The 17569-nt window shown below is 37.7% G+C and overlaps 1 protein-coding gene across 5 annotated transcripts in view; it reads left to right on the forward strand.

The window, feature by feature from the left end:
- LOC139739849 (gamma-adducin-like) overlaps positions 1–17569 on the forward strand; it is a 119637-nt gene that overhangs the window by 23417 nt on the left and 78651 nt on the right. For 4 of the 5 annotated variants that reach the window (XM_071650444.1, XM_071650448.1, XM_071650447.1 and 1 more), the window contains exon 2: positions 16626–16965. In XM_071650444.1, the coding sequence (XP_071506545.1) occupies positions 16717–16965 (249 nt within the window). In that variant the 5' untranslated portion in view covers positions 16626–16716. Of the gene's footprint in view, positions 1–3684; positions 3857–16625; positions 16966–17569 lie in introns of those variants that run through there. The other variant, XM_071650445.1, reaches the window with a different exon arrangement.

Consider the following 17569-nt stretch of genomic DNA (forward strand, 5'->3'; position numbering starts at 1 on the left):
ACTTTGGTTATTTTTGTGAAGAAAGTTTGTCAGGATGGTGCATTCAGCAGTGCCACCTGTTGTCTGCTATCATTTTCAGACCATGTAACTCCCATCTTTGCAGGGGCAAGGTACCTGGCATCCTTACATAGTAACTAGCATACTGTAAAGCATGATATTTTTGCGGCACGAAATTCCTGCAGCATGAAATTTTTGCGGCATGAAATTTTCGTGAACTGGAGCCAACATTCTTCTTGAAGGTCCTATTTACCTTTGGCTATTGAAGATATCACATTTGATGCATTTGCGTAGGTTGATTTTACCACAAAACATCCTACCATATAAAATTTTCGAAATAAAGCCTAAAATATGAGGAGATATCGGTACTTTTATCAATAAATCGTAACTGTAGATGGTTTAGCGTGGAAACATTTCTATTATAACTATTGTTTACATTTTGTATATTTGGCAATACTATACATCGATTTTACTGATTCAAATTTTTACAGTGGTTGTTTCTATCCCTAACTCACATTTTAGAACTATTTTGAAGCACTAATGCTGGGTTTTTGTCTCATCTGCAAATGGTAAAGTATGCCTTTAATGCCTCTGTCCGATGGGTGCCTGAGTCATTATTTCAGCATTAAATTTTTGCGAGTTGCCACTGGCATCCAATGCATATAGTGTAGACAAGAACTTTCATTTGCATTTTTATTTCATGAATCTTTGCTCTCACAAAATTTGGGAAATCAAAATGCACACAAACATTTCTTGTGTTACATTAGTGTCTAGATAAAATTTTAAAAAGCCAGTAAAAGAAGCTAAGGTCCTGCTTCAGAAAGGGAAAAGTACAAACAAATCTAGCAGTGTTTGTAAAATACTTTGCCTGGATTTTTTTACATTTTGATCTCCTTCATGACTCTTTGCAATAGATCATCTTTTGTAACTTGGTTAATGAGACCATGTCTTGTCTGCTCTGGAGGAAAACTCAAACTGAACTAGACATAACTTTGAAATTGATACCAATTTGTTATGAGACAGCCCTTCAAATCGCTGTACAGATATCCGTTATTGACAGGTGCGGGGGTGGCAATTTAAATCAAATCATCGTTTGGCAAGATACGATTCAAGAGTTGCTGTTTTCCTGAACTTTGATACTATCACCTTACTCTGTGGTGTTGTAAGGGTTTGTTTTCACACGGGAGTGCTTTATGTACACCCCTCTCCGGAAACGAGTCCATCCCATACCAGTGAAGCCATAGAGAGAATATTGACTCTTGCCTTTACGACTTGGTGGTGCCGGATTATTTATTAATCCAATGTTTGCCTATCAAGAGATGACAGGGATAAGTCTAAAGGTGAGCACTCAAAGAAAGAAAAAGTCAAGCATGGCCACCTATTGGATAAATGTATCAAATTTAATTTCCTTGTTCCCTTCAAATAATCATAGATTTTGTTTGTTTGTGTGTATGTTTCATTCACTCTAGTATTGTTTTTTTCTTTGTCTTTTATAGCATGTTTGTTTCCACTTTATTTTGAACATACATTGAAATTTTTTACTTTAAATAGAAAGCATGACAGTATTGATGATCTGCTGAAATATACAGCTGCATTCATTTTGATGTATCAGCACTGTCTAATAGTTACTCTTGTAAGCACAGTTAGGAAAAAAAACCCATTAAACCAATAAACTGGATAATCTCTTTTTAATTTCAAGTCTTACATCTACTGCTTTATCAAAATTCACATGCATCATTCATTCTTTGAGATTTGCCACTACTCTTGCCATACACATGCAGTTCAATTTTTGAAGCTGCATGTGAATGGATCAACAAGAAATCTACCGTATATCTCATGCCAAACATATGTCTTTGACAAATCCCCAGAATTTCTATAATACATTCTCTGTTTCAGAAGAGGATCAAACATACTAAGGCTTCCTGAAAAGTTCAAGCATCAATGTCTTGTTATGTAACCTTCACAACCGTGAAGTTCTTCTATGTTATTGTAGGGATGTAGTCACTAGAGAGGTGAAAGAACCTGAGCCCTACATTATCGATGCCAAAGATCAGTAACTTAATCCCAACCTGTTGCAATGATTGTTGTCAAACATTGGTGTCTGTTTGGTAAAGGTAGACATACGTATACTTTTGTATTAAAGATTAAGACCTCAAATCATGTTTCAGGTTTGCACAATGGCGATGAGTAATCCTGAAGAGGTTATCTGTGGGACCGAAGAGAACAATCGCAACACTGCCATGTTTAATTTTACTTTGTGATCAAAACAACACACCATGATATATTCGGACATACCATTGAGTGTGTTTTTTTGTTGATTGCTGTTGATTTTTTTAAATCAAATGTCTGACAAATTTTAAAGTAAGTCACGTTTGTTGTCTACGTGCTGACTGATAGTTGTTTTTGTTTGTTTGTTTGTTTGTTTGCAGTAGTAAACCCAAACAACCATAAGAAAAATTCCCAATGCTGTGTTTTTGAGATTGAACACAATATCGAATGTAAGATATTGGATGATATTGTGATAGTAAAGTATTCAACCATCGCAAACATAGATTCCTAAAAAGGAAATTAAACCGAGATGCATTTCATTGTTCAATCGCAAAGAGAAATCCTAAAAACTGTCAGATTGTCCTTTTGTCAGTGAATTGGATGAGAGAATGTAATTTTCGGTGCTTGCCATCACATGCAGAGAAGAGCTATAGCAAGTAGGCATGCAGGTGTTATAAATCTATACTTTATAGGGAAAGTCTGTTGTTATCCTTTCTGTATACAACATTGTAACCCTGTATTGTGTGTGTTGTACTTCACATATATCACAAGCATGGGTTGTGTGTTGATGGTACTAGCTCATTAGCTGGTGGTCTGTCCAGAGGAAGAGAAGGATTGAGTTTCCTAAGACACTCGCTTCTCTGGACCGCATGCCATGAATCAATAGACCTGGCGACAGTAACGGATCTTTTCCTTTGCTGCTGTAAGCAGGCATGGTATTAGCCGCATAATAACCAGGCCCCGACCCCTTTCTTGCTCCCCCTTAGAGCAGAGTGTGCACACAAAAGATCTTGAACTCACAGACAAAGACATTAGTATCGATCCCCGCCAGACGAGAGAAAATGTTTTTCTGAATGGATTTTTTTTTTTTCGGGGGGGGGGGGGTGGTGGGGTCACTCCCTCTGAATCTCTTTTGTGCAGTCCCATTGTGCGTGTCCCAATCCCTGGGAAATATTAATGATTGCGGGGTACACTTCTGCCCCCTCGTGGTGATGTGTTATGTGGGATGCATAGTATGCGCGTGCATAGTACAGCTAAGCCCACGTGGGTTGCAATTCAATTTCAGTGGTGTGAGGAGTGTGAGGGCAAGGAACTAACTCATTAGTGAGTCTTTGTCTTTTCGGCCAGCCGCTTGAATCATCCCAACTGTCAGCCTCTGTTGTAATTGCACATCCTGTTTGAAGGAAGTATCACTGAGGAGACTGTACTTTGAGTCTAGCTTCTCTTGTTCTCCACCCCCTCCCCCCCCCCCCCCCCACTACCCCATTGCTTCATTTTTGCGCCATTGGAGCATTACACCCACTCGGCTCATTTGTAGTGGAGGATCGACATTGAACTTTGAGCTTGACTGTTGGTGAATCTCAGCCTGGCCCTGCCTGCATTCTACCGTTCTCTCTCCTCCCGTCTCTTTTCCACTGGGTTGCCCTCTTTTCCATACCCGCTCTGCCCTGCTCACTCCGCTTGAGCCCTTCTGGAATTTATCTCGTTGGATATACACACACATGCTGCCTCCGATCTCCAGTGCTGTAATGTATTTATAGCAAGAGCCCTGATACGACTGGAGTGGATATATATTGGCACTAAACTCCAGGTATGTGCATCATGTATAGGGGGGAAATACAGGAGTTGGCATTTATTTCCGATTGGATGGTTTGCTCAGCAGATGCTGTTCTTGCATGTTCTTCGTACTGTCTACACAGGAGGGATGGAACAGTAGCACCATGTGTCTGTGTTCACAGGGCATGGATGAATATGAGCGGCGAGCTGTACGGGGCACATACTATAGTTTTACCCACATAGTAATTGATTGATTATACATGTTGATAGCTGTGTCGTTTGCATATTAAAAGCATGTAGGCCTACAGTGTCAGTACAGTAGGGCCTGAGGAAAGATGTTTCTTTCTCTGTTTTGTTTTTTATTTGTTTTTTCTTGCTGATGTGGTAACATTTGGCAAATACGTATTGTTTGATACTTTATACAAATTCAATTTTTAAATGATATGAAGGTTTGGGAAGTACTGAATTTGTAACAGCGAATTGGGCTTCTAGATTTGAGATGATGCTACACTGTAGGAAACCTCAGCTTAAGTTATTATTTTTTTAATTCTTCAGAGGAGTCCAAGAATATGTAGTCAATTGTTGATTCATTCAATATTCATGTGTGATTTCAAGGTACATACACATGTTAGGCCTACATGTATGTACAACAGTATGTCTATACTTTTTCTCTTTTTTTTCATATGATTTGCCTATGTAGCTACATTGTAAACTTTCACATAACTCTGGGCATTATTGTATGAAGATCTTTGTATTTTAAGAAAAACAGATTTGTGTCAGGGTCTGAATAATCATACTGCAATGATCACCCTCGATGATTCAAATGTTATCAAATGTTATTTGGGGATTTGAGAAGAGATCTTGTATACATATTTTAGGCCTACATCGCATTGTGCATTGATAGTAGGATGTCGTAACAATTCCTGTTACGAATCAAAATAACATTTGTGTTTCGGAATGTTCTTGTGCTGTAAAGTAAACGTAAAGTCTGAACATACAAATAATGCAATTGTCTGCTTTTTTTTTTCTATCGGACAAATTAATTTTACCACTTCAGACGTTCAGGATTTTATTTCATGTGGGTTTTGCTGCGTGGTCTTCATCTTGGCAAATTGCTGTTGCATTATGAATGCAGCACTAATGGTGTTTGACCCACGCACATACACATGTAGCAGGGTTGACGATGGTAAAAGCAGGGCTCCACACTAACTTTTATTCTTGGTGGCCCAAAGGCAAACATCCGACCTTTTTTGGTGACCCGATCAGGCCACCAAATTCTTCATTTCTAAATTGTGGTGGCCCGACGTGCGTTTTTGGTGGCCCCGGGCCACCGGGCCACCGTTAGTGTCGAGCCCTGGTAAAAGCATACTTCAACTGCGTGATTATTCCTTTAAGTTAAACTATGATGCCCTCAGGAGCAAACCTAGCACTGGACTTTGTGTATTTAGACTGGTAGACTTCACTCAATTACTTAGGCCCTGTAGGTGACTGACAGAACAGGGCTCTCTGACAGAGAGAGAGAGAGAGAGCAAAAGAGAGGGAGAGATAGAGGAAGAGGGGGAGAGAGAGGGAGAGAGGTTGGTGTGTCAAGTGGAAGGCTAATGCAGTGTACGTTACTCCAAAAATGTGCAGATTTTATCAGGTGGAAGATGTCAGCGATGCGTCATCGCCGTGGGGACAGGGAGTGCATCACTTCCATCCTCTGGAGTAGGGTTGTTTCTTTTTAATGTTAAAGCAGATTGTAACCCAACACCGAACCATGTATCACTTGCCCTCTGCTCAAAGGTATACTGCTGATGAGAAGTCGCAAGTTTGGGGCAGCCTGCGTGGAGCGGGTATTTGCCGTTCGGTAGTGGATCACGTCGCGGAGCATAATTTTTCGGATGAATCATTCCATTGCGTCTGTGAGGCGCACCGAGTGATCGGTGTGAGTGGATGCGGGCAGGAAGTGGCGACATATTGGAAAGCTTTTATTCTAATTTGTGGCGTGTTGGAGGAGACCCAGTTATGTGACTGTGAGTAAGTTGTCAGTCAGTATGGTTATAGGTATGTGAAAGGAGTGGTCATGGAAATGCTGCGCTGCCACAGAAAGTTTATGGGGATGAAAAGTTTCTTTGAAACAAACTATTTTACAATCAATATTTTGGTTCATTAAGGGATGGGGGAAGGGGGAGGTAGGGAAGGAGGATGATGGGGTAGCCTGGGGAAAAAAGGTTGCTCTTCTCAATGTAATTATATTTTAGTATGGTTGGAAATTTGTGGCATACATGGTAATTTTGAATGAAGTTTTGTTGTCTGTACAATGTAAGAAATAACATAATGTTGTAATTTGCAAGAGTCAAATATTCTAGAAGAGAATTTGGTCAACATGGCTCAGGATATTGTCCCATTATATATGGTCTTGTTTCAGATCAATGGTGTAACTTTGAAAATGACTACTTTATGAACTCTAAAAAATAAGTACAAAGTCGTGTTCCCTTTTCCTTTGGTGTTTTGAAAGGGCACTAAAAGTGCTACCTCCCGTAGCATAACAAACTTATGTGGTCAATTCATCTCCTTGCCAGGGAGGCATACGTGGTCCAAAAAGTGCCATTCTTCAGGGACAAATTTTACAAGGTTTTAGGGTAATCAATATTATGTTATGAAGCTTTCCAAAATTAAAATCTTATTATTGCTGTTGTAGAAGAAGAGGAGTCATACTAAATACCTATCACCATTGGAACACTACAACATCTCATATGTGTATGTGACACTACCTTTAAAGGGGTGTTTCGGACGTGACATTTTCCGTTAACAAATTAGGGTCTAGTAGAATTAGTGCTTGGAATAAGTAAATTAAAAAAGAGAGCATCAAATCATTATTTAAGGCATGGCCAATGATGTGTAGATTTACATGTGTAGCAGTATGAAGGCATCACCCATGCTTGAATAGAAAACATTCAAAAATACATTTTTGTTAACAATTTTCCGTTAACTTTTTGTCACGTCCGAAACAAATTTCAAATTGAGATAATCAATACAAAAAAATATAACTAAACAGTTTTCACCATTTCTAAATCACCACTGCTACTCTCATAAGAGTCTGTGAATATTAGAAAAGTATTCGTTTTTTAATAAAAATTTTCTGGGAATTTTACGTTTTCCGTTAACACATGTCACGTCCGAAACACCATGTCACATCCGAACATACACATGATAACTTTCAAGTCAGGTTCTCCACTAACAGACTTACCAGGTAAATAGTTGCTTGTCTGACTTTCATAACAACACACTGGTTAAATGTATGCATGAATTATGTCAGCTCAGGTTCATTTGTACATTTTGGAGTAATAAATGTAAACAAAGGGTGTTTCGGATGTGACGTGTGAACAACCTATTTAGACAAATGGACCAGACACAGCAATATACATTTGTTCACTCATTCTTCTTGTATCATTATCATTTACAGGGTACAAGATGTAGAATGAACTACAACTAACATTATTTAATGGCACCTACTTGCCCAGAGACACAAGTATGCCTAATTTTAACCTAGGATTGGGATAACTGAGTGTCTTTCATTTCCTCATCCACAGAGGGAAAATGGGGAGTAGGGTTTCAAAATATGTGTAATATCTTCAGTATGTAACTCATATTTGATATCTCTTACATAGTCTCTCTGCAGTTTATTTAAATTCTTGGTAGTTTGAAAAGCAACAGATGTTTGCATTATAGTAAACACTGTTTCGGACGTGACACATTAAGTGTTAACATTACTTTTTACTTGAATTCTATACAATTTTGCTCACATCCATTTGTGTTTTAAGTTAGTTTCATTGAAATACCAATGCAAGACAAACTATTTGGAAAAAAATTAACTTACCATTACTTATTTTTCTTTCTTTGTCACCTTTATTTGTCAAGATTATTTGATTCATGTACAATTGTATGGACATGGATATTGCATAATGCTCTCATTGGACATTCACACGTTATATTTCTGTACAATGCATTGCACAGCGACTCATAAAGCGTGCTGCAGCAGTACATGTATGTTATTAAATTAGTGTCATGCTAAAGTGCTGTGAATATTGAATCAGTTTCATTAATAATTCATTGATATTTCGTTACATCAACTCCTGTAAACACACAAACTGTAGTACTGAGAATACTGTGAAAATCAAAATGTCAGATTTCTCTCCCTACTTGTACAGTGTATGAGTAGGGTCAATCCTGATTTCAGATAAACTGCACCCCATTAATAAACATTTTTGTTAGGAATTATCACTTGATCTGGAAATGTAACTATCTAGACAAGTTACCCTAAGTAGTCAACTATCCCCCCCCCCCCCTCCCCATGAAGTTCCACCTTAGTGCACTGCGCAGTTGAACTGGGATATTATTAAAGATGTATGAAACTAGAGTGTAAATACGAATAACTGGGAGAAGGCTATGAGCAGTAAGATACTGTTACAACTCCCCTTCTAAATTCTACAAGGGTCATTCTTTTGTGCATCTCAGTCTGCTCTACCAAAATATGACAAGTCAAGTTTTACAGGTTGTGCATATGGACATATAATATATGGAGAACAATCAAACTCCAAATTGAATTGAAGAGATGTAAACTTGAAATCACATCATATACCATCCACTCCCAACCAGAAGCTGATTTAGCGTTAGAATAGCCGATAAAAATGAATTTTTAAAGGACATGTGTTTTATACACATTGTAAGAACTGTACTTGTGGGTACATCCCCAAGTGAGCTAGATACATGTACATAAGATGTCCCAACACATACAGTAAAGGACATTGTATCATAGACAGACAGGGTAGTGCAATATATTTGAACAAGCAATGCACTTGTAAATAGATAAATTTAAGTAAATGAAAATATAAAATGAGACTTGAATTAATGATTACATAGACACATACAAAAAACAAACAAACAAACTGGCAACTAAAAGTGGTATAAGGGGATGATCTTGCCTGCTAAAGTACCCTTTGAATATATCTAATCTTGATGGCATATATATGTGTATGCATAATGTTATCTAACTTGTGTTCCTACAGTCACAAATACCATGGTAGTCAGGATATTTAGCATTTTATTACAAATAACATTTTTTTTTACTTGTTTCTGATGGTACAGTGCAGGACCAATTGATTCCAGCACAGTTCTACACAATTTCGAGGCCATGATTTGATCTTTGTCACAGGTATCAAAAATACAAATAACAGCATTCCTCACTTTGAATATGCATAAATTCACAGGTTAATTGAGCATGTTTGCATGTGCAGGAGTTAACTGGACAGATGTTCTATAAAGGTAACTACTGTAGTAATCTATCTAGCTAGTAACCAATTTCAGCAGACAAGTGAGCTCTACTTCAATCGAAGGATGTGTTTGAATTCACCAGGAGAATGTTGTTGCAATTTATCAAATGCATATATCATTATATGCACTGATTCTTGAATACACCTTGTATTTGTGTAAGAAATCATAAATAGGAGATTACAAATCCTAGTGATGCCATGACTTGGTTGTTATGTACACAGCACAGGTCACTCACTAGGACATAGTAAAACCAACTGAACATCCTGTATTCTTCATGACTCTTGAAAACTTGTACTAAACAATCTGGGTTGATTGAGTTTTTGGCAGCATAGAATGCACATGAATCTACAAGCTCTTTATTTCACTCTGTGTCATGTAAACTTTTAAGAGTCAAGTCCGAAACAACATTATGGATTTTACTGATCTATAAAGCTTTATAGTGGTCTTCAATCATTATTCCTGACTTGTAAAACTAACCTTTTTCAAATGTGTGTAGGTGACATGAATCACTAAATCTTTCTGTGTCTCAATATTGCCTGTATCCAACTTGTGTAATGGCAGGCTTCTTGATAACTAAATACTTTGCATAAATTGGCTATTACAGCTTTTTCCAAGAAGTTAATAGGACATTTGGTAATAAATTTGCTTTTCCTCACCACTTTAATGTGGCAGGCAAGCTTAAGGGATACAGTGCGTTTCTTTGCCAGGACAATAGTTAAGGCTTCGTGAAAGGCTTTGTATCAAACATTAGATACACAAATTTGTGTAAACATTGTGTGTCACGTCCGAAACGAATGTCCTGCATGTATACTATTAATATGTTGAATGCATTTTAACAGAGTAATTATGCATAAACTGTGGTTTGGCCACCATTAAGATTTGAATTCTAATGAAATTGATTTTGTTATTCACCTTAAAATGAGTTAAATTGTATGTTAACTACTGTGTCACGTCCGAAACAATAGCCTTTTGTTAACAGTCACGTCCGAAACACCTGAGTCAGAAAAATATCACCACAAGTTAAAATGACCGAAATCTGGTGATACCTATATCATTGTGTTACTTCCTAATTATGTTTTGTATACACCATCAGTGATTCATTTTCTCTCATTTTTAATAAAGAAATTCAAAAAAGAAATGGTCATTTTGTAAAAAATGACATATTTTGAGTTTTCCTCCTCAAATATGAAAAAAATTACATCTCCTTATCAAAAAATATTGCCTAAAATTTGGAGTGTATATTGGAAGCATGAAATATTGATAATGATGGAAAGAGAAGTTGAATATTTTTATGCTTCTATGTCAAAAAATGGAAAAATGAATTTTTCATAAAATTAGCCCCATGCTTCAGTTTGCCTCCCCGTAATTTCCTTTTCATTGATATGGGAGCTCTGAAACATTTTTTCCCATTAAATACCAACCCTAAGTGAAATGTCCAGCAACATTTCAAAGCATGAAAAGCATTTCTAAATTTTAGCCATTTTGTCAATCAGTTACACCATTGATCTGAAACAAGACCATATATATATATATATATGTGTGTACAGGGTTATACAAGAATTAATGAATGAGCATCATTTTATGTTTGATCTGAAAATGAATGTAGTCATAAGCATAGATTAAATCACAAATACATGTACATATTGCAGTTGCAGTTATGCATGTTTAGAAAGAGTTTAGAGATTGAGCATTGTGACACAACTCATGTCATAGCTTAAATAAGGCCCCTCACTCAAAAAGAAGGGGGAAAAAACACCACAAAACATGACTCCAGAATTTTGGCTTCATTTTATGTGTTCTCCTATTTCATTATGCATTTCATTATGCATTTCATTATGTGCCACTGTTGCAGAAGACTGTTGCATTCACGGATAGGCTGAATTGATGTTGGAATATTAATAAGTGTTCATTGAATGGTCTTGGTGTACAGAAGAGTTCATCAAAGGGTCAAGTCAGCTGACAAGGAAAGCAAGACTCTAATAATAGCCTATTTAAATGCTGACTTCATCGAGACAATGTCATACTGTGGGATGTTCATGTAGACACAAAAACATGCTCTGTGATATGTTTGTGATCAATTTTCATGACAAGAATGTGAAAGACTATTGTTGTTTTGTACGTGGAGTTAGGCATCAATGTTTTCATAAGGAAGTTATTGTGTATACATGTTTAAACACCTTTTTTTTACTTCTTTAGTCTCATAAGAGACATGGTGAAAGCCTGCCCATTTGAATGTGTTTTATAATAGTTCATTTTTGTGCACTGTGAACAACCATAAGTAACTTTCTGAACTTTGATATCTCATAAGATGTATACTTTTGGAAGACTGAGAGGTTCAGTAAGTTGTAGAAAGCAACTTTTTTTTTCCCCCTTAGGATATTAATGGGAAGGAGGAATTTTAACTGAAATACCAGTTCCATGTTTGAAGCATTATTAAAAGCTGATGTTCTTGTAACATGTAATGTGTTGCATATGAATTCTATGAGCCTGTAAAACACTTTCAGAAAGAACATAAAAGTGAATGGAATTTTATTTCATGTATAACTTTGTGGTGACCTTAAACCTTGGTTCGTCCAAAAGCATGTCACATTGAAATTGTGCAGCCATTATGACTTGTACACTCATACCACTAATGTCAGAGCAGCACAACATTTTAAATTCAAGTTTGCCTTCATTGTGATAAATCTTATGACCCTAGTAGTATCACTCAATTGTACATGTAGGGGATTCCCCCACTGGTTCCGTGTATAGATGCCAGTTACTGAGCTTGCTGGAGTATTCCCAAATCCCCCACATGTGGCCACAGGGCTGGTCTGTAGTGTACGTGTCAGAGGTTCGGCTGTAGGCTAACCCCAAAGTTGAGATCAAGGGGGGCATGTGGGAAAAGGCATATAAATATACCATGTATTCAACTCTGCTGTTATTTTTGTGAATAATTTCCTGAGTCAACTGATATTCGTAAAGTTAATAACCTGCCAAAACAATATGTTTAGTGTCTCTCATATAAACACTAACGCAATGTCTCCAAGGTGCAAAATTTGCTGACTCTGCCATTTGAAAAGGGATGTTATACCTTTTTTTCCCCTTCTTACTTTGACCCTCAATTGTTGATTTAACTAAGTAGCAAAGTTGTCTTGCAAATTCTGATTACTGAAAATAGTCTGCACATAAAGTACTGAAAAACCAGACATATAAATTCAAAGCATTAAATTTTTCAAATTGGACCTTTTTCGCGGCTGGAAATTTTGTGAATTGCTACTGGTATTCAAAGTATAATAGTGTTGACAAGAGCTTTTGTGTATATAATTTCATTTTCTCAAATCTTGCCTCTGCACAAATCCCCGAAAATTTTTTGTACGTGAGATTACTAGTTTTACAGTAGGCCTATATCTAACATATTGTGTGTTTATGTGTGTACTATAAATGTTTTGGTCTGTATGTCCAGCCTTTGAGTGGCCTGAAGCAAAGCTAAACCAAGAATCAGCGTGAGATCTCAAAAGTGCTCTGTTGATGTATTTAAAGGACATGGAAGATGAAACTGTTATCGAAGTTTGGTCAATTGAAGGAAACTTTGCTGCCTGTATTTGTAAGCTAAGTGTATTCCAAATAGAAAATATAGAAAGTTGGAGGTCATTTTTTGTTTTTGTTTTTGTTTTTTTACATAAATAAAACAAACCATACTTCAAACGTGTCCCCTGTGGTTTGTGAGGTCTTCTATTTTTTGTTCTTGTGGTGTGCATAGTATATTTGTGTTCATAGTGTTAGCTGTGCCTCTACCATCTCTGTTGACAGTCCTCTGTGTTGAACTCTCAGAGTCTGAGATGTCTGTTTGTTTTTGTATTGTTAAATTCATTCCCGTGTGTTTGCAATCTTTGGTAGAAAATGTCAAAGCTAGGAGTCAGAGATGTTTTGATAGACATCCCTGTGTGGTTGATACCCACCCTCAGTTGATGTAACCATAGAGAAATAATGGTTGCATTTATCAACTTTCTGATGTTCGAAAGGCATTTAAATACCCACTATCAAAACGCATTTGCAAACTCCTTTCGGATCGCGTTTCTTGAGTCGTTGCGTTAATCAACTCTGTCGTAAGTTGATTGAGAGGTCTTGTCGCTGTGCAGCTCCATTGCACAGTTTGACTGAGGATTGAAGACGTGTACTCGGCAGTGGTTGGTGTGGACAGGTCCCAGCTACAACGCATTATGCATTTCAAAACGACTTTGTGTTTCAACTCTACAGAAAATTTGCGTTGGCACTTAAGCATTTCAGAAACCCATTACTAACCCCATAATCAAACTTGCTTTGCATTTATCAACTGCCCAAAACTCTGTCAAAGTCGTGTGGAAACCTTAACTTTGCACCAAAAGTGAGTTGATAAATGCACAAAATGTTTAGTAATAGTACGTCAGCCAACATTTGAGAGCCGTAATGGTCCAACTCGCAAGCTCTTTTGGGAGATCATTAGGGTTTGTTGTCCTCTTTATAAGATTTGTGCACCTGGTATGCAGACATTTATCTCTTGATGCCAATTTTACTGATATCCAGGTTGTTGCATGTGTTGTAATCTGGTTGCATAGGTCCAAGGACTATAGAACTTATCAGGCTAATGACAAACACAAATACTGCTGTTTCCCCGCTTCATTGCTATTAATCTAATGTAGTATGGTGCACAGTGAAAAATCTGATGGCATTTCCCAAGAAAGATTCTAGTGTAAGTTCTCCCACAGCATTGAGATTTTTTGGGTGCTTGTATTGTGTTCAATGCACCAGTATTTCCAATGGTATGTTAGCGCAGGTATCCTTTCCGGATGAAATTTAAATTCTCATGCTGTCTATAATAAACTAAAACAAATTGATTTCAAAATCGATGTATTGCTTTTGCCGGAAAATTAAATATATTTTTTTGTTCTGTGTCTGTTTAAATGTAATGTAATGTAATAAAGTAAGACAATTTTATGATATGTCACTATTATAATTGTTGATCATGTATAATTTTTATCTTTGAAGTATGACTTACGGTGTATTTGATGAAGTGAATTTGTAAATTTGTATGTGGACTGTAAAATTAGAACATGCTCGGCATGAAACTTTTATGAATTGGAGGCGACGGCCTCTTTTGTTGCATGAATTTTTCGCAATTTGCCGACCATGAAAAATTCATGAGTACACTCTATGTACCAGTAATACAAGGATTTGTTGAACTATAGAATGCATTTTACTTTTTATTTCCTTGTGAAATTTAAAAAAAAAAATCATGCTCATGAAGAGTTATGGTTTTACAGGACATTCTCCAAAATGTTTTACATGGTTTTGATGAATACTGATGCATACTGTCCATAGGTCATTGAACTAAATTAAGGTGATCTCTGTATATTTGTAAGCTACATATACAGTGTAGATGTAAACCAAATATGGTCCAGAACATAACACTTCACTTTAACTATCAAATCCTTGCCCCCAATAACCCCCCCCCCCCAAAAAAAAAAAAATGTTTAGTTTGTATCGCCACATGATATACAGTTGTGTGTGACCCACCAACATGTACATTTGTTAATGTCACTTCAACAAATGCTTAAAACACTTGTGTAAGCCCCATAATGTTTGAAACTGAAATGTGACGAGGAAAGCAGCTGTCAGATGGATGGAATGACTTCACTATGTATTCTAGCAATGTAGACTTCTTTCAAATGCCAAAACCGTTTCAGTTGCCAGTGATATAGGATTGTATGTGAGCAGCAATAGTAAGACATCAAAACGTGTGTTATGTATCTAGTGAGAGAAAACAGCTCTCAAGATTAAGCTGTGAAAGACTAAGGTTAATTATCCCAAAATTAAAGTATGATTGACAGAGATGCAGGAAACTCCCAAATGTTTCTTTTCCTTGGTAAGCTGTTAAACAAGACATATCTTGTCATATCAATGAGCTGATAAACACCATTGTACAATGAAAGGATGATGTCTACAACTGCTGTATTATATGTTGGAAGGCTGTTTGTGTGTGTTTGTGTTTTAAAGAGGATACAGGAGCCTTGTTGGAGTTTGCTTTACTGATCAATGTGAAATGTCATGTACCAACTTATCATTTTTCTCATATCAACCTTCCCATAATGGCTACAAAACTGGGGGCCACTTTTGTGTCTTGTGGCGGCAATAGAAAGATTACCATCCTCTTGTCCCCTTGGAGTCATACTCATTTTAGTCAAATGCATCAATTAGAAGTAAATGGACAGGACCCACTCAAGAGCAGGACACGCTCCCATAAACATCACTGCAGATTGGCCTGGTCTTTTGGTCCTGAAAAAGATCATGTCTCTTGATGAAGTGGTGATGACACTGAAGGTGATGGAGGAGCTGCCATGGCAACCAGCCACTGGGAGGGTGAATGGCTGAATCCCAGGATGCTTTCCAGGATAGATGCTATCAAGTAGTCTCCTCATCCAGGGAAAGGGAGGAGAGAGACAATAAGAAAGACAGAGAGAGAGAGAGAGAGAGAGAGGGAAAGAGTAAAGGTCATGAGGCCCAGAGACTGCTGGGATAGCGAGGTCACTTTGCTGGGTTCCTGGATGACTCTCTCCTTGAACATGTCCACATCACTCAGAAAGTCTGTACTTGACAGCGCTTTCCCATTTTCCACGCTTCCTATGTGATGATAATATGGGAAAGGCATTAGCTGAGGGAATGCTGAATTATTGAAGCACTGCTGAACATAGATCCAGTCAGAAGCTTGAAAATGTGTGCTTTACATAGATTGGGTCAGGATGTAGAAAGAGAGAGGAGGAGGAGAAGGATGCTGGGGAGGAGTTCATTCAGTGTAAGGATAGGATTCATAAATGGGCTTAAAAAGTACAGTGACATTTGATGCTATATATCATCCTTTTGTCCTTTTGTCTGTGATATGAATTTTTTTTTGGGCAGGAAGTAAATTCTGTAATATTTATAGAGAGCAGGTGTCTTACCTGTACCATGAAACTACATGTATGTTTCTTCCCACAGATCTGCACGTCATATCGTTCCATGTTTATTCTCTGAGTCTGGATATGGCAGTAACACTACTGGTTATCCTTCATGTCTTCTGGGTTTTGTTATACACCCATACAAATTGTAGTTCTAGTTTGTGTGTGTGAGTGTGTGTTAGCCGGTAGCAAAGGTCAAAGGGACAACTAAGCAAAGGACAAGGGCATTCTTACTGTGTGGAAGGCATGAGCTGTATAGGCATCTATTTATGATGATGATGATGGTGATGATGATGATAAAAGTTGTGATATTAGTGATGATGGTGATAATTTTAGGTGTTGACCTATACATGGAAAAAATTTTCAGTGTACTCGGTAAGCTGTGAATTTTGCATGGAATGATAACATTGTATTATAAAACATCATGAAGATGTTGTTAACCTTGTTCAAATGTTACTGTATTACAGTCTGTGCATTGTCATGTCATGTACTCATCTTTTAATTTGTGGTTCTGTCTTGCCTTGTTCTCAACAGATTGATAGCTAAGCTGTAGACTGACCAGACTTGCACAGACAGACAGACACAAACATACACTAACACAAATAGCAACTTTGACAGATCCAAGATGGCCGACACATTACCCAATGAAGTGCAGGACTCGCCGCAGAGTCCTGCCATGAACGGCAAGACGACGCGGCACCGCGAGATCGACGACATAGACCTGGACGACCCCGAGCTCCAGCGCCAGATGCAGAGACCAGCGCACATCAAGAACGACATCAAGGAGATGGACAGAAACAAGCGAGTATCCCTCATCTTGAACAGCCAGGCGTTCCGGGAAGAACTAGAAGCCATTATCGAAAGCCAGCTCAAAGTAAGGGGAAATTAAATCTTAACCTCATCTTATCTATGGCATGATATCTAAAGATCCGGTAGTGTGGGGAGAGAAGGGTGGCCACATTGAAGCGATCTATGTTCGCTGCTCGCCAGGGTACATTAAAAAACCACGAATAACGCAGGCCTGCCAAAATGGATTTGCCCATCGGTGAATATGTGCGTTGAAGTGCATGCTAATCGCGAATGTTTGACTCCAGTCACAATTCTTTGGCTGTGTATGTTCTAACATAGAGATCAGTGATATAGCTAGACATGATTCGTTTTGGAAATTCCTGAATATAATATATGCGAGTTGGGTCAGCCTTTCCACTGCCTGGTATCCCACGCTACTGGGTCTATAAAACTAATGTGGATTGAGTTCAAGGTAAATAACTAACTCTCTTTTTCCCTAGCAGTCCTGTGGTACCATACAGTGGGTGCAGGCCCTAAAATCAGATTTATTATTTATTAGCTGGGTAACAGTGGGGTGCAATTGAGGTAATGTCACCCATACATTAAATGCTTTCCAGGTCAAGTTGAAAAAGATGAATAGAAAGTCATAAGCAGAACAGTTATTCATAGCTTTGACTACATTCATTTCT

This window comes from Diadema antillarum, unplaced genomic scaffold, assembly GCF_040938485.1.
Source record: "Diadema antillarum isolate AM-2024a unplaced genomic scaffold, OU_Dant_1.0 seq00000821_RagTag, whole genome shotgun sequence".
NCBI lineage: Eukaryota > Metazoa > Echinodermata > Echinoidea > Diadematoida > Diadematidae > Diadema > Diadema antillarum.